Source organism: Molothrus ater, chromosome 13, assembly GCF_012460135.2.
Source record: "Molothrus ater isolate BHLD 08-10-18 breed brown headed cowbird chromosome 13, BPBGC_Mater_1.1, whole genome shotgun sequence".
Taxonomy (NCBI): Eukaryota; Metazoa; Chordata; class Aves; order Passeriformes; family Icteridae; genus Molothrus; species Molothrus ater.
This window is the reverse complement of record NC_050490.2, coordinates 14,554,135-14,578,488: the sequence shown is the minus strand read 5'-3', so window position 1 is coordinate 14,578,488 and position 24,354 is coordinate 14,554,135. Positions and strand designations below refer to the sequence as shown.

At 42.1% G+C, this 24,354-nt stretch overlaps 1 protein-coding gene across 1 annotated transcript in view; it reads right to left on the bottom strand.

Annotated features, from left to right (window-relative positions):
* CHD2 (chromodomain helicase DNA binding protein 2) overlaps nucleotides 1–23,985 on the bottom strand; it is a 71,537-nt gene extending 47,552 nt beyond the window's left edge. The window contains exons 1-6 of the mRNA XM_036389532.1: nucleotides 23,563–23,985; nucleotides 20,893–20,965; nucleotides 20,143–20,229; nucleotides 15,969–16,029; nucleotides 7,512–10,674; nucleotides 7,043–7,176 (exon numbers count right to left, since the gene is read on the bottom strand). Of these exons, the coding sequence (XP_036245425.1) occupies nucleotides 7,043–7,104 (62 nt within the window). The 5' untranslated portion in view covers nucleotides 7,105–7,176; nucleotides 7,512–10,674; nucleotides 15,969–16,029; ... (1 more) ...; nucleotides 20,893–20,965; nucleotides 23,563–23,985. The remainder of the gene's footprint in view (nucleotides 1–7,042; nucleotides 7,177–7,511; nucleotides 10,675–15,968; nucleotides 16,030–20,142; nucleotides 20,230–20,892; nucleotides 20,966–23,562) is intronic.
* Nucleotides 23,986–24,354: the final 369 nt, after the last annotated feature.

The window sequence follows — 24,354 nt, the reverse complement described above, 5'->3', positions numbered from 1 at the left end:
TGTGTTTGCATAAGCAAGCAAAAAGAGCAATTCATTCATGATGGGGAGAGCTGGCCCTCTAGCCCTCTGATCTTTAAGCCAGAGGCTGAAAATGCTTGGGATGTTGAGTGGGGACAGAGAAAAAAAGAAAAAAAAAAAAAAAACAGCAGAAGGACAAAAGGAGTCAAAACCTGTCTGGTTGATTAAGGAGCACCATTGATTATCTCCAAGGCAGCATCCTTCCCTTTCCCTGCACAGCAAGGGGAGAACAATTGCAGTTCTCAGGGTTTGAAAGGGCCCATCTCTCCCTCGCCGGGAGGCAGCCAAGCATTTCCGAAGCATTTCCGGGCTCCACATCCCACAGCAGCGGGCGGAGCCCGGCTGCTCCTGGCAGCTCCCAGCTCCTCCTCAGCCCCAGCCAAGGAGAGGAGCAGGAGCCGGGGGTGCGTCCCTTCCTCCGACAGCGGGCAGGGCTGTCCCTGTGCCGCCGCCCTTCCCGTTCCAGCCCCGCTGCGCCATGTCCCCCATGGACAGCCAGCCTGAGGCTCAGTGGCAGCACAAAGGGGACTCTCCACGCTGGTGCAGCCCATTGGCAAAGGACACACGGATGCGTGAGAGGGCAGGAGTTTGCACACACAATTAGTACTGAAAAAGTGGGTGCTTTTTCTCCCTTAACATTTGTAAACTTCCTTTAAAACGTCTCAGATTAAAGACATGGAGTGTATATGGAAATTTAGGACCACGATGGTGCAGAAATTCCTTTATGGTTCCAAGTGAGGTGCAGTTCAAAATAAGGGAGCCTGATGTGGCCTGAGGGGGTTATTCCAAGTGACTCTTAAAATCTGTTTTTAACCAAGAGATGTAAGCCTAAAGTTTTACAGACAGCACATGGCATTCAAATCTCAACCGGTGACAACTCTGCAGTGAAGTATAGAGATTCCTACCCATCAGAGAGATGCAAACGACTCCTATAATTAACGTATTAGCAATTCTATTAAGTCATCTATACCTAACAATAACACTTGCAAGAAACATAACTAATTGCAACACAGCTTTTTCCTAAGGTCGGGTGTTCTGGAGTCAGGGGATTCTTGACATTGCAACACCCTTGTTCATAGCCGGGGTAAAGGTTGGTGAGCAATGAAGTGTTAAGCATCCCACCCCATCCCGTCTGTGGAGCCTGGCAGACACACTGAACTGAGCCCTGCCAAGATCAAACGCCATGCCAGCACTTCCAGCACAGTACCAGAAAGGAATCTGAGATCACTGTTAAAAACTTTTTAATTTTTAACCCCTATCAGTCAAGGTAAGAAAAGCACATGTAGTACAGAGTAGGTTATCTCAGCCCACAGGTAAATATAAAGGAAGGTGAAGATTGAAAATTGTAATTTAGCAGCAGTGCTACACAAGCTGTAATGTAAAATGAGCTGCTGCACATTTGGAAAGAATCAGCCACATTTGGCTCATTATATCCAAAAGATACTCCCTGCTCTAAAAAAATGAGGCACTAACAGTGTGACAGGCTTACAAAAGCTTAACTGCGAGTCACTAGGGGTAAACTTTTTCTCTGGGCTTTTTTTCTTTCATTTCAAGTCTCCTCTACAGGATGTGAAAGTGAGCTTTACATACACACCAGCACCTACTGAAAGAGCATCTTCACATGGCATTTTAGCACATGTCTATTAATAAAAGCACACCAGAAAGATTGATGTAAGACACCATGTCAGTAGAACAGCACATCCTTTGCTGGAAGGCTGCTTCTATCTAATTATGGTAACCCAGGCCTTCCCCTCCCCCAGTGCTGTGCTATTTGTATTTATTTTCCTTGAAGGAGAGGAGAGATAAAGCAGAACAGAAGCTTTCTCCAGTCATTATCAGCTCCTTCCTGAGCTGGATTTCAGCTAGGGGCAAGGAGAGATTTAGAAGCCTTTTCCATCTCCAGAACTTAGCAGCCTAATTTAACATTGCAATTCCTGCTGGGATCGTGGTGTGCAACCTGAAACAAGATGGAGAAGATAACACACACCTCCAGGTTATGTATCAGGAGATGCAATGACAATGTAAGCTGCCAAACTCACCCAAAGCAGGTTTACTTGGGCTGTCTCGAGTTCAAAAGCAGGCAGTCCATGGCATCACAGAAGCTTGTTCAGTCCCTAGACTCCTGTTTGCTGTCTCAGGTACTTCACCTGCTCCTCAACACCAGCACTGATAAACCTGAATTAAGAGGTGTCCCAGTATAAAAACTCCTCAGAGACAAGTTTGGCAGCTCAGTAACCTGCTAGTGCCATGAGCAACTTTCTGAGGGGTGAAACACACAAACAAAGACAGGAATTGGTTTATCCCTATACGGAGTTAGGGAGATTGAAATGAAGGATCGGGGCCTTCCTGGCCCTCCTTCCGAGCCCCGTCGAAGCTGCCAGTGGAAGTGTTTGTTTGAACACAGAAATGTGGTTATGGCAGCCCCAGCGCTGCTCCCGAGGCACAGCCGGGATCTGCGTTCTTGGAAACGGCACCACCGAGCCGCAGCTGGCTCCAGCGCTGGAGGAAGTGGGGGAAGGTGCAGATAAGGGCAACTGTGGCCCTCAGAGTGCAGCAGGTGAAACATCAACCCGACAGAAAGGGGAACAGGCTCCAGGCTGCCATCTGAACCACCTTGCCTTGGCTGGAGGCACTCCCGGAGTTGGGAACATGCCTGCACACACGTGCACCCAGCCATGGCAACGCCCCAGCCCCAGCACAGGCTGTGCCACACAAACTGGGTTACACAATTACCCAGGTGAGCTCTTTATTCCCATTTTCCAATTTTTATTCAGCAAAAGCATGCATTTTAGAGAATCTATGCAATTTGATTAATTAGCTTAAGATATTTAACTAAAAAAAAAAAAATACAATCCAGAAGACAATGAACTACAGCTAAATGTAGCTTCTTGCAGTTGGTGAGCTCTTTTTATAGCACTGTATATACTGTATCCATCTCTGGCAGCAATCACAAAACAGGGAACAGAGGAGTTGAAAGCCTCAGGATTGTGCATGCGTAATTAGATGAGACACTTCCTTCACGAGGGTAATGTGAAACAGAAGTAACAAAGCAAAACAAGAACAATCTCCTTTGTGCTGCACACAGATTACATCATGATTCATATGAATTCCTTGCACATTACTCCTTTTGTGTCCCGCACTGAACAAGCATTTTTCCTTTTCAAAAAAGGCTCTGGACAGTTTCACAAAGGGTTAAAGCTTAAAAAGGGAGAGAGAGAAAAAAATCCTTGTTGAAGAATGCGGCGGTGCAAATGAAACTGAAAGCCTCGGCACATGCACATGGCCACAACAGATAAAAAATAACTCGGATAAAAACTTGAAACCCACAGTTTGAAGCATTTTAACAAATGTGTTCAATTTTTCTACTCAGCTGAAAGAAAATCAGTTGCAAAATACACACTGAAAGCAAACAGTGAATTTTGGTAATTTAAGGATACTGAAAGCTGTACATTTCTATAAAAAGAAAAAAAAAAGACAAAAAAAAAAGACAAAAAAAAAAAAGACAGATGTTCCGGGAATACTATGGCGTTCTACAATTCCTTTTGAAGTTTAAAAAAAAAAAAGAAAAAAAAGAAAATAAAAAATCCGCAGCAAAAAATAGCCCTGCTTCTTTTCAAGTGACTGCTGAAAATAGCTGGCAGTATTAAAATGAAAGCCCGTTAAAATGCCAGCAGAGCGAGCCCACGCCCGGCAGAGCAGCGGAAGCGGGGGGAGGCCGCGGCAGCCGCCGCTCCCGGCCCGCTCCGCTCCCGGGGGCCCGCGCGGCGCGCGCAGCCAATGGCGGCGCGGCCGGCGCAGGGCGGCCTTTGAACCCCGCGGCCGCTTCCCGCGGCGCCCGAGCGGTGCGGCACAAAGAACAGCCATTTTGTGGCAGCGCCGGCCAACGCCGCCCGCCCCGGCCCCGCCGCTGCCCCAGCCACAACGGGCTGCCCCCCCTGCTCCCGGCGCCACGCACCGGGGGCAGTTTGTGCCTAACGCGATCGTTTCCCTGCTCTCCCCCCCCCCCCCCCCCCCGGCCAAAATGCTGGTTCGTGTGCTCCGACATCTCCATAAAATGGCTGCCACGTCAGGCGAGGGTGTTGTGCTGCGCAAAGCCCTGCGCTGGGAGGTGGCTGCTGAGCAAAAACAGCCATTTCAGACCTCGGAGCTCCAGCCCTGCACAGAAAATGGCCTTGGAACTAGACCACTGCAACCTACTTTTCCCCCCAAAAAATACGTTTTAATGCTAGAGAAGCCCAGAGCTGGACACAGACACAAGGGCCGGCCCAGCCTTGCAGGGTCTGCAGCTCAAACCGTTCCCACGCAGGGTATTTCTGAGGTGGGAGAACAACTGCAACAGATACAGGCCAAGGGAAAGGAAAACTACGTATCCCACGCCTGTTACTTGCTATCCCTGCAAAACTCACTCCTGCGCTTCAGGGGGGGGCCCCAGCCTGCCTGTGGCCTCTGCACTTCCCACGAGGGCAGACCATGGATGATGTACCTTCACACTACCTGCCTTTCAGACATGCAGCACAGAAGATGCTAGAAAATACAGCAGATTGTGTTCAATTACTTGTGCAAATCTCAGGCACACAGGTGGGGGTCAGCAGGAACTGCAGCAGACCCAGAGCAACTTTTACCTTGGGCAAAGTTGCATGAAATCACTCAGCTCCAAGTTGGATTTACTGTCCAAGCTCAAAGGACAAGGTTGCTGGGCACCTGGAGAGGCAGGAGTACAAGCCTCAGCTTACAAACTGTAAAGAGTTAACACCACCTCTCTCTCCAAGAATAAATCATCTGCTTTGGGACAATTCTCAGGCATTTCTGTTTATTCCACACAGGCCTTTGTATTCCCTTAGAACTGGAAAAGAAGGAGTCAATTCCTCAGTTAGGGCACTACAGTGGTGTGCAAGAACTGTATTTTCTTCCACTCTAACACCCTTCTCCAGCCCAGGTGAATGGCACTGGCCATATCCACCTCCTCCACCACCCAGGGTTCCCACCAGGACCGTGCAGCTTCCATGTTCAGGTACTTCCATGGATACCAAGCTGGTCTCAGCAGCATGAGAAGTGCAGACACCGGTGCATTTCAGGGTTACAATACAGCAAAGTGGTGGCTTTACTTCCTAGAAATCATTTCCCCTACTTCAGGTCAACCTCAGGAAGTAAAGCCCATTTTATGACATTGAGCTGACTCACACCTCACAAATAAGCTCAACAGGGTTCACTTGCAAATATCCTGTGCTCAATTGTTCCCACACTTCAGGTGTGCTGGTGTCACACACAGCAGGTTAATTCAGAGAAAAAAAAGATGTGAAGGGGGAGAAGGGTAACCTCACACAACAGGTGTTAAATGTAAATGATCAATTATGATAAATAACCTTTCAATGAAAACCCCAAAAGCACACGAGACGTTATGCAAATCTCATACCCCTAAGGACAAAACCCCCTATGGGACTCCTGCTACATGGCTCAGATTTTAGCTCCTATTCCTTTCCAACACTGGTAAAATACTTTCAATTTCCTCAACAAATTATGTCAATTGCTGCTCCTGTTGATAATATCAACTTCAAAAAAGCATAAAAATGTATATAATCTGAAAAATAATTTTTATAAATGGTGACTTTTTACATAATATTTTGTGTGCAGCATTTACAGTAAAGAAAGCACAGTATGAAAATCTGATGTGTTTTTAAACTGCATTATTAGAAAAGCTCTGTTTAAGTGCTTCAACAATCCCTGAGGCTAATTTAGTTATTAATAATTTCAAATTAACAATCTTACCCACATTTATTTTAGAATTCAAAATTTGACTGCATTTTAAATACACCCAGAACACCATCCAAGTTTATATTAGAAGGTTACAATAATTTGATAATATATATAGCCACACTATTTCAAGTTCGTGTGCTTAAGGAAGGTTGAATACTGGACATCAAGAATACTATTCAAACACCTGAACATCACATAGAGCACATGTGATACAACAGACAGTTCAGAGTTCTTTTTTATTAATGTCGGTTAAAAATGCAGCAAGACAACACCAGAGAAAAAGAAACAGACCAAGATTCAACTGAAATTAACAAAATGCAAAACTCAGTGATATTTACAAACCAAACCCAAAAATGCATATAGTTCAACTTCCAATTTTTGGAAGAGCCGACCTTTTAAATATAAAATGAGCTATTTGGTAATTGTGCTTCTGCATTCCCAGCAAACAAACATTTTCAGTATTTCATACTTTTCCCACATCAAGGTTAAGTTTCTAAAAATCTGTAAATAATCTCATTACTTGACAAAAGTAAATAAAAATACTCTGAGCAAAAATACGTTAAACAAAACAAGCAAATTATTTGGTGCCTCTTGTTAACAGTCGCAGTGTATATTTTATGATACAAAATGCCATCATCAGCAGGACAAAGTCTGGTTAAATTGTATAAAAATATTCTAAAATACCTCCACAGAATCAAAGTTCAACAAGCTCAAATAAAATTTGAAGTAAGAGGTATCCGACAAACAGGCTCTTTCCAGTTTATATTTTAAAATAAGCTTTTTTTCATTCATGTAACTTTTTCTTGTGCCTATTTACTATAATTTACTACTACACCAGGCTTCTGTATGGCCCTCAGTTAAAGTTTAGACTTCTGAGATTCTTCAAAGAAAAATTTGCCTTGTATGTAAAATGGTGCAATGCAGCAATGGCTAAACCGACAAGGTCATTTTTCACAGCACAAAAAACCTAAAAACTGAAATTCAAAAGCTGGAAAAACATCATACAGGGGCAAGGGCTGCCCTGAATAAAGGTACAGTACCTTTTGCCTAGGACATGGGCCCTTAAGTCACAACACAAGTTTCAGAAATTGCTACCAAAAAAAATTAGGGTGTGGCATGCTAACAATCTCAAGGTCATTCCTTAAAAAGGAAGCAAAATCAGTAAAATGTTTTCTATTAAGCACTGACAGTAACCCAAGGCTGTCAAAGTAAACAGGGTATTCACAGGTTTTACAAAAAAAAAAAAAAAAAGAAAGTTGATAGGTCATACCTCGATGCATTGCTGTGGACTGAACCCTCCTCTCCTTGGCTTTTGTCCTTATTTCTCATCATCTTTTTATTCTTAAATATTAAAAGGGGGTCAGGGGTGTCTGTTTGCTTTGAAGTCCTGTGCCCAGGTATTTACTGTCAAAAGTTGAAAGAAAGGTAAGGTCCCAGTTCGTTTCACTGGCTTTCATTATCAGGAACAAAGTCCTGACGCTGCAATGATATTGTTATAACAATACACAGCACTGATCAACACGGCAAACCGGAGATTTAAAACAAATAATCATTTTTACAAGAAAAATCCGAGAATAAACACAGGAGAGGAGCATCCTGCAAACTTTCCCAAAGTAACACTGGATGCAAATAATCTCTGTATCTTATTGCGTCATCCCAATACAGCACAAATCGGTCGAAAATCAAAGTACTCAAAACGGCAGAAATCTAAAAATTATTATTATTAATTGCTCACCTACCTGATCCATGCACCGCCGCCAGGACCAAGTCGATATTAGTTTCGGGTAGTGGAAAAACATCAGATCCAAAATATTTGTAATTATACCGATAAAATACAAATTTCAGAAAATGAAAAAAAAAATATATCCTAATCCCAAAAATATGCTGCCGATAAAGCAAAAGAAGCGATAATTAGTACAAAAATGTCCGGGGGAAAAAGCTCATTAGGAGAGCGCACAAAAATGGAGGTACGCCATGGCTTCTAAGCTGGAAAAACAACGACCTGGGCTCTCTCCACGGCTTCTTCTTTCCAGCAAGGCACGAAAAGGGAGCCCTCAAAAGCTGCTTTTCTGCCCGAAAAAGGTCCGCTCGGCCCCCGATTAGTGCCTAGGAGAGGCAAGGGGCTGTGGGGGCCCCCTGAGGCTGCCTGAAAGTTAGGGAAAGTTGCGTAAAGTGTTGGGGAAGGCACGGAGCTGAGCGCGCTCTCTCTAAGGCACAGCCGCCATCTAGAGCTCCTTCCCAGCTCTGAGCTCTGCCTTTGATTGACACTCTCTACATTTACCCCACAACTCAGGTGATGTACCATAGACCCACCCCTTCATTTCTACCAAAAAAAGAGAGAGCCTCCACCTAAAGGGTGCCTGCTACCCCACAGCCCTGGCTCCTTCCAACTACCCCAGCTCAAGGGGCACCTTAACCCCATGTGGCTCAGGCACCCTTTGGAAGCCAGAAAGAAATGGAATTTGTGCCTTTTGTTTTAAAGATTTGTTAAATATTTCAGTGCCTGGGCTAAAATTACTTCCTCCCTGGACAGGAAGTGGTGCTGTTACAAGCCATTTTGAAGGCATGGAAGTGGAGCTCACAGCCATGCAGGCAGCAGCAGCCCACCCTGGGGGTCACCCCACCCAAGGGGCAGCTTCCCCCCAGTTTGGTGGCAGAATCCCCAGACAAGAGCTCTTCCCTTTGCCCCCCAGTGCTGGCACTGGCAGGGGGGGACAGGAGCATCACCTGCTCCCAAGCCAAGCCCACAGAGCTGAGATTGCCCTGCAGCTCCACAGCGCCTCCCTAGTGGTTCCCCCAACAACTCAAATCCAGCAGCCACAGCACTTCCATCAGCTACACCAAGGAACTGCGCTCAAGCCAGTCCAACACCATCAAACTGCTCATTTCTAATGCACTTTCTTAACCCATTCATGCTCATTAACAGATTTTAACGCAACAAATTAATTTTAAAGCTGCACAATAGCCAAGCTGCAGAATTGCAAATCAATCAATGGACATCTCCAACACGACATCCTGGAATTGAGAGGATGTATCACCAAGGGAATGGAGTGATCCAAGTATCCCCTGACCACTCGATTCTGACTACCAGTTGTCTTCCACGACCAAAACCAACCCCTTAAAGCACAAGAACATCTTGGATATTCATAAGCATCACAACAAGACAGAGCCATCAGCCACTGGGGACCACTGGAGGACAAAGGGGCAATGGGCTAGTTGGGGGTTCTATGGGAACACCCCATGGCTCAGCCTCCCAACAGCCCAAAACCATTGGCTTCGACCAGTAGAACCAACACCATATCCCCTTTAATTCCTCCAGGGACCTGCCATTTATCTCCTACAACCATCCATCCTCTTTCTCAAGAGGCTTCATTAGGAACTCCCCAATGCCACAAGCCATTAAAAAAATTTCCACTTTACCAATTATTCACAGAAGACTCCTTGCACCTCAACTGCAAGAATTGAAAAACCACAATGCAAGACCATTCCAAACATTTTCTGGTAACACTAAGGAAATCCACTCATTTGAATGAGAAACCCTTTGGGGTGGTCCCAGAATCCAACTCCACCATAAAAACACATGGCAAAACCAAACTGGGGCAAGCATGTACCACCAAAATGACTGGATGGAACAGGTATGAGCAACTCATCATGGCAAAAATGGGTCTTTCCAAAAAAGTCTGAGCAAGGCAAATGTGGTTAAACACAGACAATGAACAGGATTTTGTTTGGGTTTTCAAATACAATTTCAAGGTTCTCTCAGCACCAGGTTTACCATCTTGACCCTCCAGCACAAAACAACTTCGAGTTTCATGTGAAACATACAGAAAAGAAATGCCTACAGGTAAATTATCAGATCCACTGGAAACCTATAAGGAAATCGTGACTTCAAATATTAGAACCATTTTAGAATTAATTTGCAAAGGTTAATATGTCATCTGTAGCCATATCAAAAATAACTCATTTTCTCTCACCAAACACATGGCACAGTATTGTGACACTAAGGCTACATGCAAGAGCAGTGAAGCAGATTGGACACTTGCACAGAACAATTTTAAGACCAAAGAGACTGTTCAGGAAGTCTGTAGTCCAGGAAATCTGTTGAAAAGTTTCTGTACCCACACACAACCCAAGAACATACCTAAAAAAGTTACACAAAACATTCAAGTACTCTTTTATTGTTGTATTTTCTCAGCCTTCAATTGGTATCAATTCCATCTTAAAATAACTTCACAAAGTTCAGCAGCAGTGCCCTGACAATAGGCCAAGTACTGAAAACCCCTCATATTAAGCACCTGAATGAACAAGCCAGCGAATAAAAATTCATTGAAGTCATGGCAAAGTGAACATAATTTGCAAATGAAAACCACATTTGATACCAAGTATAGCACAAAATTTTACCTTGCCTCCAGTACTTAGCTAAAGTATTTCTCAGTTTAATAGCAACCAAAAATGTAACCCACTTCAATATCAACTCAATAAAAAATATTCAGCCAGAAAGGACAAACACAAAGTGTGAAATAAACCAAAACCTTTTATTTAAAGTCACTTTATAAATTACATTTTCTCAAAAGCAGTAGCAACAGATCTTTTACCAAATTAATTTGCCTGTCATGCAAAAACAACCCAAAAGGAAAATTTTGCCACCCAGTTCTCAAACAGATCCATCATTGGATAGTCACTGATTAATTCAAATGCAAAGTCCATTTTGATAGGATGATCACAACCCAGATCTTCTCTGGTTTAATAACATGAGAGTCCACGTTTTAACATCCTTTTCTTGGACAGACATCCCAGCACTCATGCATTAGTCCATTTCCTCAACCTCTCACTCCCCAGTGGAACTGCCATCTTGGTGTCTCATTCGTAGACTCCTTTTGACACTCTTCATCTGAATGGATTCTTTATGAAAAATTAGAAGAAAAATGCTGTTGGAATACACATCATTGCTTTAAACTAAGACATTCAACTACTGTACCTTGAAGATAATTTAAACATGTAACTGATGCTTCATTCCATGTTACATAGACCACAATATCTACTTTTATCAGAAACAGTGTCAAATAATCAATTTGAGAATTAAAAGAAAATTTAACCAAAACTATAAAAAAGTGGGAGAAAATATTACAAGTCCAAGAACCCTTTCAGGATCTATGAGTTCCATTTGAAATTTTTAAACCACTAGAGAAATCTGTGGTGGGAAATCAAAGAAATTTGCTCCTGCAACCATTTTCATTGCACTGGCCCATCTCCTGAAACTGACACTGCTTAGTAGAACACCAAGGTTCTTGTAACAAACCTCAATTTTTAAATAAGTACTACTCAAGCTCCTTTCTTCAAAAACAAAGATCCATCAAAACCAACGAAAACTGGTTTCTTATAGACAGATGGTGACTGGACACAAGACATTCCACCATCTTAACCCAGTTTTCCAGCTCATGAAAGATGTACAGTGCAACAGCACACACACAAGCAAATGGAACGACTGGTTTGGTTACTGGTGGGAAAGGACACACCAGAAATCAGACAAAAATGGTCACAAGTCACACTAGCTACCTTCAGCAAGGCTCCTGAGCCATATTCCAACTGTACTCATCATGGAACTGCAACCAAGCTCACAGGTGAGTGACAAACCAAACTGAACAAACAGCATCCACATGGATGAATACAAACCCAATGTTCCCATCTTCCTATCTTCTTCCAAGAAACATAACTTCAATTTACTTCAAGTAAAACCTTACTCCTCCTCACATGCAAAACTTAGGCACAGGAAATTACTAAGTGTTAGGAACATCATTTTGAAACCAATGCTGACTGTAGGCTGACATGCAAAAAGGGTTTGAAAATGCCTTCATGATTTTGAGTATCTGCACTCCAACATCCATTTATTTTTTTGAATATGTATAGGTTTAACCTCATTTTAGCCTGAAAGCCAACCTCACCACCACTCTGCTCCCTGATAATCCTGGGCAGATTCTGACAAGGGATGCAGAAATTACCCACAGCCCAGCAAAAAAACAGTGGGGCCATCTAGTGGTCTCTGCCTCAGCATCCCAGCTTCCCCAGTCTCACCTCAAAATAACCAGTTACAGCAAGGCAAAGAGCACTGGAAGCAGTGCAACAAGCCCCAGTCTGACTTTCACAAGTGCCCATATGTCCTGTTTTATGCTCTTCTATAGACTTCCTTGTTTTAAATAGAACAGGAAAGTCGTGCACATAGAAGTGGAATATGGCATCTAGTAATTTCACTTTGCACTGTGAAACATGCATAGCTGCAGGAGTATTCAACCCCAGGACACTCATGCTTTCAGAAACAAAACTTTCAAGTGTAAAGAAATGCTCTGTTTCAAACATTCAACTCATCCTCAGTTAAAACAATGTATTAAGTAAAGGTGTTTTTCCCTCACACTAAGCTGGTTTTGGGGTTGCTTTGGGTTTGGTTTGGTTTTTTTCTTCCAGTTCTCACCAAATTAATTTCAAATCTATTTAGGCATTTGTAATGTTTTTTCATGGTAATGCCTTGACTGAAGTATCAAAACAGGAAAAAAACCCTCACAAAGTTGTCCATTATTGACACTATCAAACACTCTGAAGTACTAACATATGTACAATGGAAATCCCATAAATAATAAGATCATTAAAATTATTTTTAGTTATTTTTAATAAGCTTAATATATAGAAATCCAATTACTGACATCAACTTTCCCCACCTCTAAAAAAGGTAATTTAGTTATGTATTAGTCACCCTTTAAAAGGCTCTTTTCAGTTGGGTTAGCCTGCCAAAAGCAATTTCAGGGCAAATTTCCCTGCTCGGTTCACCTACGTTGGGTTGGACCAAGAACTTCATAAGTAACCCCATGACCTTCATCTTAAATGCTTCTCTAAACCTTGTAAAATAATTAGCAGTAAACAGAACTGATGAGGTATTATAACTAAGAACACATTCTTGTTCTCCAAGTTATTACACATCAAAAAGATGCCACAGGAATGGCCAAAATATTAATAGCAGCCTCTACACTTGTGAAATTTACATTTGCTTTAAAAGATTTCACAGTGTTTGTTTACTTATGAATTAAGGCATATTTTACTAAGAAATTTCAATAATGTTACAAAAATACACTCCTCCATGAAGACATATGCAGTGATCCTACACTTGAGGTAGATACTGAAAAACCCATTTTTTTCCTAGATGACATGAGTCTACCATACCTTCTGTAAAATGAATTAGGCATCTGCCCATTTTTCAAGCTTCTGTTATCTACTAGCTGCTGGTTTGGTTTCCAAGCACTGTTATTTTGGTCATGATCAATCAGGGACCTGGGTAGTCCTGTAATCCTGACAAAGTTTCCTTCAAAACCACTGGTAACATGTTGGCACTCCATGCCATCCATTCCCAACCTGCCTAAAGGTTCAAGGCAACAATTACAAAACACCTGTGTTTACAAAGTTTTTCTCTTCAGCTTTTTTTGCCATTATTTGTTGCTGTATTAAAAGATCACAGCAACAATAGACATTGCTTATGGCCAAACCCAGGGCTTCAGCCATTTCAGGTCCACTGTGACCCTGCATTCCTTAAAGGATGAGACTGGAGCCCAACATGTACAATTCTCATGCATTAGACACCAACACATTTACAAACTATTCCAGAATGAAATCTGATGTTTAGACTCTTAACCGAGGTAACCTACTTGGGAAAGGGAATTCACTCCAACAGAGGGAGCTGAATGGACAAAATGAGGTTCTGAGCAAACAAAACCTCAAGTTTCTACACTTCAAAAGTTCATTAAAGCAAGGTTTTACTCTCAACAACACCCCTGGTAACTTTTACACAGGAGGAAAGGAGTGTCCTCTATTGGCAGCTAAGTCCATTATTTTATTCTGTACCATCTTTAGCAGGAACTAAGTGCTCTGGACAGCCCTAAATCTGCTTTTACCACCATCAGATGTTCCTTAAGCAGAGCAGTAAAAGCACAACTCATGTAGGTTTGGGTATTTTTAGGTAAGAAAGGCTATTTGCCAGGTTTGTCAGTATCAAGGTTAATTCCAGATAACACATGGCTTTATTCACAAATGCCCTCTTTTGTATTATTTTTAAATAATAAATTTTATTGCATTAAGCAAAGTATGCCAACTTTATTAGAGCCCCTGCTGTTTTTGAGTATTTTCTCTCTTGTCTTAAAAAAGAGTGTTAAAAATAAAAATCAGTGCTTCAACTAAACACCATGTTAACCAGAGAATCCAACACCAGACCTTTTACATTGCAATACTTTCAACAACTGCTTTTTGAAACAACTTCTTTTGTAGACAACTATTTCAACAAAATCATTAAAGGGTTTCACATTCACCTCTTCCTTCAGGTAAGGATTGTAAACCAGAAAAGGATGGAATAATTACTCAGTGTGTAACTGAAAAGCCAAGTTCTATGAAAAGAGCCAGATCTGACAATAGCTAATTTAAAACCCAATGAAAAAAAACAAAAATGCACACAGAAAGATGTAGCAATCACACAAAGATTAATATTAAAATGGAACATGAGTCACATGTTTAGAGATTCTAGCAGGTGACTGGGGCTAGGAGGCATCAGTGGATAGCATAGGAAGAGTTTTGAGGAATAGCTGGAGAAGAAACATATCAAGAAATATACTGCTCAACACACACCTGCAGTGGGAAAAGCAGCTTAAGATTTCTGAAAGAACAAAGTAATAAAACTTACAGACAACAGTAGTAGAAGAAATTAAATACTTAGCAAAACTGAGTTTGTGTACACACATTAAAACTTAATTTCAAGTCCATGATCTCTTTTGCTACATCTTTTTCTACTTCTTTTGCTTCAGGACTGAAAACTCAAATGGTAAAATTGGTCCAAAATCAAATGGGCCCAGAAGCAGCAGGAGGCCAGACTAAGACAGCTTGGCAAGGCTTGCAGCACCATCTCCCACAAATTCCTTTTCCTTTTCGGAAGGGCTCTGTGTTAGTCTCCACACCATGGAGTGGAGAGAAGCACAGGACTCTGGAGTACAAAACCAGCTTCTCTCCAGCACCTGAGGCAGGGCAGAAGGCAGTGGCTGCTGGAGGGCTCTGCTAACAACCACAGCCATGGGACAGCTAAAATTCACTGCCATCCAGCCACTAAAATGAGTGGATTTGCATCTTGGAACATTTTCCCAAGCTATTTGAAGCCTAAGGAAGGCCTTGCTCAATCAGGTAGCATGTCAGACTAAAAGAAACTGGCTCTTAAAGAATAGCATATATTCCAGAGCACAGTGCTACAGGAATAGAGCTTCACATAAAAAAGTTAACCCATGTACACAAAATGCAATGGATGCCCTAATTAAATATGCAGAGTCAAGAAGTCTGAATTTTAAGCAGCGAGAAAGACAAAAGACTTGAGTCTTTCCACAAGCAACTCCCAAGAAAGTCACGAAATTTGCCAGAGACAACAAAAGGTCAAGACCAAATCCCTTTAAGGAAATGGAAAAAAATTCTGTCCCTCTATTCATCCAGTATAGAACTGAATTAATTTACCTACTCAAGCCTGCCAACTTTATGTTTTGACTATATGAGGAATGATTTCAAGTCTATCAGCTAGCAGTTTAATTAAAAAAAAATACAGGAAACTGTACTGGCATTTATTATTTTGTGCAAAGCCAAAGTTTTATGAAGGAAGAACAGAAACAGAACAATTGTAGAACAGGAGACAGTTACTGTCTGCTCAAAGGCTCCCACTGATCCTGACAGAAGCATAAGGACAACACAAGATGCTTGTACAGCAAGTTCTTCCTGCTATACTTTCCACACCATTTGTTATCCAAATTGTGTGTAGTACCTCTCTAGAGACAGACATCTGCATACCAAAAACCCTTCTGAACAAGCACAACTATGATATCAAAGTTCTCAGTGAAATCTGGAGTCAAATCACGGAAGCCCCCAGAACTACAATCGGCTCTGAAAGCTGTTCTGCAGCCAGCCAGGGAGAGAGCACTATCCAAGTACTGCTCACTTCCCCAGGGCCCAGCAGGAATGATCCAGGCTCCTTTTCAGCTTTTCTGAAACACACATGCACACATGGCCACACACTAATGACTTTTAGAATGTGTTCAGCCAAAGCCTTCAGCCATTTAAACATTATAGCCATGTGTGGTTGCTGGGTTTTTTTTAAAGCTAAAAAGTAAATGTTATTAGGAATAACAACTTACCAGTGCTTCAACCAACAGCAGCTATTTTGCTTAGAGTGAGTAAATCAATTCCTCAACACATCTGTAGGGAAAATGGAATATTAAAACACTTGAATTAAAATAAATTTAAAAATAAAAGAGATCTAGACCTTAAGGACTACAAGACCAAGCATTAGCCTTTATTACAAAAGCCCTCATTAAAAAACAAACAAAAACCCCCCCCACAAACACAAAAAACCCAACCATTTCCAGCTCACAGCATGTGCTACAGATTTTTTTTATAAAAAAAATTAAAGTATCACTAAGGAACCTGTTATTAAAGAACCTGGAAACAACCCAAGAAATTCAGACCCAATCCACAAATTCATTGAGAAAAAACAACAAAAAAGATATTATTTGAAGTTTTTCAAAAAGATCAATCAGGCATCAAGTGTAAGTATGCTCAAGCAAACAGACTTGCCCTTCACAATAGAAAATAAAATGCTCTTTTTACTGAGAGGAGGTATCTGCTGGATGCAGGGCAATTATGTAACATTTATGTAGAACAAATTATCTACGCTACCTTAAAGTTACTCATGTATGGGCAAGGTCCAAATGTGGAAATCTGACTCTGAAAATGCCAACTGGCAATCTGTATCAATAAATTCTTAATCATAGTTACCTTAAGCAAAGGTAGAAAGACCTAGAACTCTGAAACAACTCATGAACCTCCTTTTCAGGGTGAATTTCAACTCCATGAAACAAGGCGTTCAAGTTTATCCTCCTGACACATAAAAGAAAACCACTTCCCTTGTAATCTCTCAGAATCTACTTATATTGAAATATAGCCTCAAATACATAAAAATTAATGAACCTATTCCAGTGACAGCATACTGTGCAATCCTCTAAATTCTTCTCTTCCATTTCTGACAGCTACTCAGAGGTGTAGAAAGAAACATGGGATGAGAAGGATTGTAATTTCTTTGTTGATGTAATTTACTTGAAACTCTTATTATAGAAAAAGGCTTTAAAAAGGGAAACAACCAAAAAAATAGCAGTAGGCTGGCAGAAACACATAGAATATCCTAAAGCACGTGAAATTCAGAGGTTTAAAAATGCATTAATGATATTTTAAAATGTATTTGAATGTGCACAAGCAGCTGCTACTAAATGGAAGCACAGAACTTCTGTGAAGTGCCCATCCACCATTTTAGAAGAAACACAACATGGCTGCTGGACCCTGATCAGCCATGAGGCATCCACCAGTCATCCAAGGCATGAAAAATGAACCAGGAAAGCAAGTGTTACTTGGGCCCTTTGAATCATTTCACTCAAAAAAGGCCACTCAGAAACTACAGTCTATATGAAGGCAGGTGAAGTTAATGACTGGAGGACTCTCAGTTTACAGCTCTCAGCCATTTTTATTAATTCTTGGCACAGCTACACAGCCATCATCGCTTCCAAGTTGGCTCTTGTTTTCTTTAGTTCTAGAGCAGGCACACAGCTATGGTAGTTTGACAGAAACTTTAATGAGGGTAATATTTAACATGGCTGTCACCACAAAGCACCTTCCCCTAATGACAGTGTTATGAAGACTCCACCAGAGTTTTGTTCTTCTGACCTCAGCACACTTGTGCAAAAGGAATCTTTGGTGTGTCAGAGTGGTAGCATGTAGTAGTAGTGACACTTCTCTTCTTGGAAATGAGTGGAGAAACCAAACAATGAGTTTTGTAAAAACAGCATGAGGATGTTGATAATATATTACATTTCATTCACATTAGTTATTTTTCACTATTATAGAATATACCCCTTGTATTTTGAGTCTCAAATTTTTACATCTGAAACACATTCACTCTTCAACTACAGAATAAATCACCAAAGCTACAGGTTTATGCCACGAGCCAGAAACCAGAGCTTGGAAATACAAGTCTTGGCTCAAAGAAATTAACTTTTCATGTTAACAGCTATATTTCCTGTATCTAATATCAAATTCTTTTAATCAGACTGCCTGCTATAATTGTTGTAGCCTGGATAATTAAAAAAATCCATCCCCTATTTAAAAATAAACGTGAATTTACTTTTTCTAGGTTACCTAACAGCTGTGGCTTATTTTTGTATTAAAATTACAGACACTCGAAGTACAGTACAGCCTATCACAGAGAACATGCCCGGCATCACAGGTATATGGCTTCCTCCCCCAAAGACTGGCACTAACCATCACACAGTGCATCTCCTTTTTCAGCAAGAGGTGAGGTCAGACATCCAAAAGCTATGACCTGCTATCACATTTTCTAGTTTCTCTTGTATTATTTAATTAACAAAGTATTTTGGCAAAGACGATGTGTATCACCGCAGCAATGTTCTTCCACGTACGCTGTCAGTGCTACCAGAATCTATTCTATGAGAATATTTAACAGGGGTTTGTATCCCCACAGAGGAACAGCTTCCTCTACCAAGAAGGCTTGGACTCAAGCTGAGAAATTCACCTTGACCGCCCCTCAATCCTCACGAGCACGCTGTAGCGTAGCCATGAACTTGGAACTCCCCTCAAGTCCCAGTAGTGTGCATCTAACACACTGAGGTCTACTTTTCCTAGAGGGGAGTCCACTGTTAGCTGAAAACAAGTTGTTCTTGCAAGAAAAGGCAGCTCTGAAGAGCTCACAAAAGTTAAAGCTGTTTTTATTGTAATGTCTATTCAGCACTATCAGCATTAGGACAATACTGGAAAGATGCAAGACCATTAAGATCAAAGTACTGAATTTCATCATTACCATAAACACCAAGGTCAGGCAAGATCTGCTCTTGAGCACCGTGATTTTCTAATTTTTACTTTGCTACTTTTTTTTTGTTAAGAGCAGGTGAGATAGAAATTGCAGATTCAGACATTTCAGGATTTAATACCAGGAATGTAAGTCAAGTCTGACAGGTTCAATCCCATCAGCGTTATCAGACTTTTGTGTGACCCAGGCTGGGCTTGCCTTTATCGTAACAGACTGTGCAGTATCTGTGATTTTTGACCCTCTAAACTGAAAACTTACGTGGGATTTCAGATATGCCCGGTTGTTCTTAAGGTATGAGATAATTTCTAACACAAACTTCTAGTTCTCACACTTCCCATCACACAGTCACACGATGTAGTTGCAGGAACATTCTGACATATCACCTTGCTCGTTAGCTGTGTTTGCTGCAGGACATCCATGATGGTGGCACATGTCCAATATCTATAAATATAATTTGAACTCTACCTTGAACATCAGCAGTGACTCACTGCAGATAAAGCTTTATTACAACCTGAAGAGGCATTTTTGTAAAGCTTATGGAAAACTGTGTACAATCTCTTTTCTGTGAGCAGACTGAAGGCTCATCCAAGCCAAAAAAAAAACCCGGCTGCACTCAGGTGGGGGCTCACAATTGTATTTTTTGGTTATGATGATTCATTATGTAACTTGAAAAAGCAAATCATCAAAAGTATTTTTGGGAATCCTGATACATGTGTCCTCATGAAGACGCCTTACGCTTTGAGGTCCTGAGTATGCACAGAAGTACACGAGCACGGGAAGCTGTGAAAAGGAACCAGTTAAGTAGACAGGCAAACAGGATCCCCCACTTTTAATTACAGAGTGGTAAAAGCCTGACTCAAAGGTTACTCTGATCCTAAATGCAGAATTTGAAGTGTAAAAAGAAAAATTAACATTAAAAAGATGCTTTGTTTACACTGCAAGGAGAGCAAGATACCTCGGAACAAGTGGGTACCACTTTAGGCTTTTAGAATAAAATTTACACCAAAACCAGAATTTTAAAGTTTATTGTATAAGCAATTTCTGCAAAAGGAAAAGTTTATGAGCATCCCTTGCTAATAAACCAATACCTTAAACTAAGGAAAAGTATTCCTGAAGTTTGATTAGACAATATCCTTAGGAGATGACAATCCTTTGGCTTCACCACATGTCAACATGGTCATAGCAGACTGTTAAAAAGTTGTACTTGTGAGTGAACATAAAATCTTCAATGATGCAGAGACATTAGCATTGCTGTAGTACGTACATACTAACAATTTCCAAATGCACAAAGCTCAAAAGAAAATAAATTCAACAAGGTAAAACACTTAAACTTAAACATTTAATGTTTATTTTGAAAAAAAAAAAAAACTGTTTCCAGGATGATTAAATAAACAAAAACCACAAAACAAACAAAACCCCACAACAGTGTAACATACCTGGCATGCACAGTACAGAATTTTGCTCAAGGTCTTTTGCCCAACCAGTCATCAGAATCTTTGGAAGAACCATATCCAGTAATAGCCCTTAAAGATAAAAAACAACAAAACCAGGTTTGTCTGAAAACAAGGTACACACAAGCTCTTCAAGTCCTAACATTCTGACTGACAAACTTTCTGAAAACACGTAAAGGAAATGTCTTTGAATAAACGAAAGAATATTGGTTTTGTACTGTTGGTAAAACTTTCGTTTTTAAGCATTAGTCCTCCAAAACACAAAACAGGCCCCCAAAAATCTCCTTCTCTATGAATTCCTGAAATCTTGGGTTACTACCTTCAAATAGAAATTCTACAATTTCCCCAAACATTACTGCTACAAACTCATTAAGTAAAATAGGACCTACAGAACTTCAGTTTATATGCAAATACTGTCCCTTTCCACCAAATACAATACATATATATAGTACCCATATATTATAAAAATAAACAGTCCACTTATTAAATAGCCTTAGTAAACTGAAATTTATACCCAAGCAGCACATAAGCGTGACATTATATGAAGACAATCTACCTGTAACTGCAAAGGAAAGCTTTTCAGAAGTCAAGTCAATTTATAAAATGTGTCCCCTCCCTATAAAAATGAGATTTCTTTCTTCTTTCCACATCTGCACAGTAGCAAAAAGGCAAATTCCAGTTTCAAAAAAATAACAAGGAAATGAACATACTAACACAAGGTATAACCATTCTTACCTAAGAAAAATAAGGCATGAACGAATCCTCTGGAAGCTTATCAGGAAATAAGGTTCTGTTCACGAAATCCTACCTGAAAAAACAAAGTATGGAAATTTTCAGTTATTTTGCTTTAGAAAGGCAGCATTAGTCATATGTCTGAAATCTATCAATCTTTAGATAATTATTAAGTTGAGAAAAACTTATGATCACAGTAACTGCCTTTTGAACTGAACTCTGAAAAATAAAAGTATGAGTGGCTGTGCATTCCTGGCTGAAGAAAAACCCACTGGAGATGAGTGACTGACATACAACATGCACGATCTGTGTTTTTCATGAAGAACTGCAGTCAGCTCTTCTGTCTCCCATTACTTTAATTTTGAAAAACTTAAAAGTTAAAATTCCAATTTAAGATTTTTTTTACTGAGTAATTTATCACACAATATCCCTCAGCCCTTTTACTTTTTTTTTTCCGCATTAAAATCTTTAGCAGTAGACTATACAAAATTAAATAAAACCTTTGCTGATAGCAAGGTTATTTTAAAATGGCTTCTGTCATCAGCTTCTCTGAATTTTAAGTCCTTAGTTATTTCATCTCCCCAAAAATCCATCTTTTTTGCCCTTTAGAATACAGTTTTAAAGCCTTCAGCTTCTTTAACCTTTAATCAGATCTCAAGCTATGTTCTTTTAACACAAGGAACACCATATTTGCACAACCTCTAGCCAACTTTTCTTGCCTTTTGTGAAAAGCCATATCATTTTATTTTGCAGCAATTATATCTATCACCAGCATTACTTCATACTCTAGAAGTGTAGAATCATTCTGTAAATATACAATTTTAAAAACCATTTTTATGCTGGATTAAAAGATATATAAATTCAAACCTACACCTTAAATATAAAAAACCCGCCGCAGAAGTATTAAATAAAACACGTTATGAATTGCAAGTAATTTATTTTCTGGACAATTACCTGCTAATTTATTTTATTAAAATAAACCAGTCAAAAGTGTTTAAAAATTATCCTGTAATATACTTAAGACAAATCCAGAAGACACCCACCTAAAGCTAGAACTTTCTTTAGGGCAAAGTGTGTATGCCAGAACCTGTTCTACACTGCAGAACTGTTGCTGGGGTTATAAAACCACCATAATCCAAATCTAAAATAAAGACACCAAACAGTTTGCATAAAGGTGACAGAAGTCCAGTGCTTGCTAAAACTTGTATTTCTATTTCCAAAAAAAGGGCTAACTTCAATTGTTGCAATGACAGATTCTTATTTGCAGAAGAAGTGCCGAAAAATGTAGATTTACCTCCAACTGCAGTATTTAAAATCTGCACAGGAGTTTTATAACCTTGCACAAGCGTACACCATTAAAATCCAACAAATATGGCTATACACAACCTCCAATTAAAACTAAAGTTTTTAGTATTTACCTCTTGCTCTTCTACAGGGACTTTTTATATATTTAAAATTACAATTTTACCCTTAAATTGATAATTGCTGAAAGCAAGCCAACCCAAAACAAACGTCAGCCATTACATTTAAACTTGCATTTTTAGAAAGTCTTGCAATAGGTCTTGTACAACTTCTAAATTATCAGAACACCGAAAGGATGATTAAAATGTTTTGTAAAGAGAAGTAACAGTGAGATCTCGGAAAAACCTATAAACTGAATAATAAAAACAAACGTGATACCGATTAAATGTTTTTTAAAAGCTTTTCATGTCAGACGCAAACTCATCCGTTTCCTTATCGTGTAATTCGTATTTAAGTAACTCTTTTCTTTTTGTAGTGTCGCCTAAATCACAACTGTAGTATTTTGCCAACTTTAAACGGTAGACTTGGCATGACCGAGCTTTGTTTTTCTCAAGCTTTTAAGTTTCTACACTGCCGTTTTAATTGCAAAATCAAATTTGCACGTAATTCCTAGGAGTTTTCTTTTAAACTTCTGCACCTGAATTGCTGTTTCTCCAGTGAAAGCAATTTCCCTCTATTGTTTCATAAAGTACCAATCGGTCTCATCTGCAGCCCGTTTCTCTTACTGGTTTACAAAGAGTTAAAAGCCAACACCCCACAGAAAAACCACTCCAAGTTTTATTTTTAAGAGAAAAGGACATGGCGTCTTTGTTCTTAGAAACTACAAAAACATATCCCCATCCGAGCAGCGACGGGCAAGAAACGCTCTTTACATAGACACGGGGCTAAACATTTCAGTGATGCTGTCGTACAGCCTTCACCTCTCCCCCCTCCCTGCACTGCTGCATTGGAGTTCCAAGCTGGTTTGCAGATACCCCCCCTTGAACGCGGCGCTGGGGGGAACCGGTCTGCAGCCCCCCCTGTGCTCGGTGCTGCACAGGGGAGCCAAAACCCGCCACGGCTCCCCCCGGGGCTGCATCGGGGACAGGGCGTGCGGAGCCTCCCGGGTGCTGCAGGAGAGCGAAGGGAGCGCCCGCAGCCGCCGAGGGTCACCGGGGCTCCCCGTGTCCCGCCGCTGCCCCTCAGCCCAGCCCGGTCTCGGGCACGGACGGGGGTCCCCGAGGGTACCCGCAGGTCCCCTCAGTGAGCGGCGGGGGGGGAAGGAGGGGGCAGGGGAAGGCAGCGCCCCCTCCCCCTCCCGGCTCCAAGGACATTTTGTTTTTCCTCCCAAGGACAAAGGACAATGAGGAGCCCAGAGACTCCGGCACTTACCCGGCGAAGAGCAGCCCGCTGACAGGCACCCGGGGCCCCGAGGACGGGGCGCTGCTCCCGGCTCTCCCTGCCCGCGGCCAAGGGCGGCCCCGCGCCCGCCCGGCGAGGGAGCGGCGCGGGCAGCGCTCGGCAGCCCGGCGCCATTGCTGCCCGACCGTCGGCAGCCCCGCTCGGCAGCCCGGCTCGCCGCCCTCCGAAGCCCCGGAGCCCACAGAGCGCCGGGCCCGATTTGGCGCCCGGGAGCGGCACCGAGAGCGCCCGCCGGGCGTCTCCGGCGCGAGCGGCGGGGACAGCGCCGGGAGACGGGCGGGAGCTGCGGCTGCTTCCCGGCCATCTTGTGCCGTGTGTGTGAGGGAGCCTCCGCCGTCTCCTCTCAACTCCTTGCTCCCCTCCCCCCGCACAACATGGCCGCCCGGTCGCTCCTCACTGCGGCGGGGAAGGGGCGGCACCGCGCGCGCGCCCCGCCTCTCCCCGCCCTCGGCTGCGCGCGCGCCGCGCGCCGCTCCCCATTGGCCTCCCCCCGCCCGGGCCCCGCGCGCTCCGGCGCCGCGGCCTCCCATTGGTCCGCGCTCCCCGCCTCGGCCGCCCCCCATTGGCTCCCGCCGCCTCCTCGCGCGCCGGCCGCAGCAGCCGCCCCTCAGGGGGAGGCGGGAGCGGGAGCAGGAGCGGCCGCCGCCCCCTCCCAGCCCCACCTGGCCGGGCCGTCCCACCTGAACTGCCCAGCACAGCCCTGACCCCGCCGGGCCCGAGCGCTGCCAGACCCCGCTGCAGAGATCTCCCCATGCCACTGCC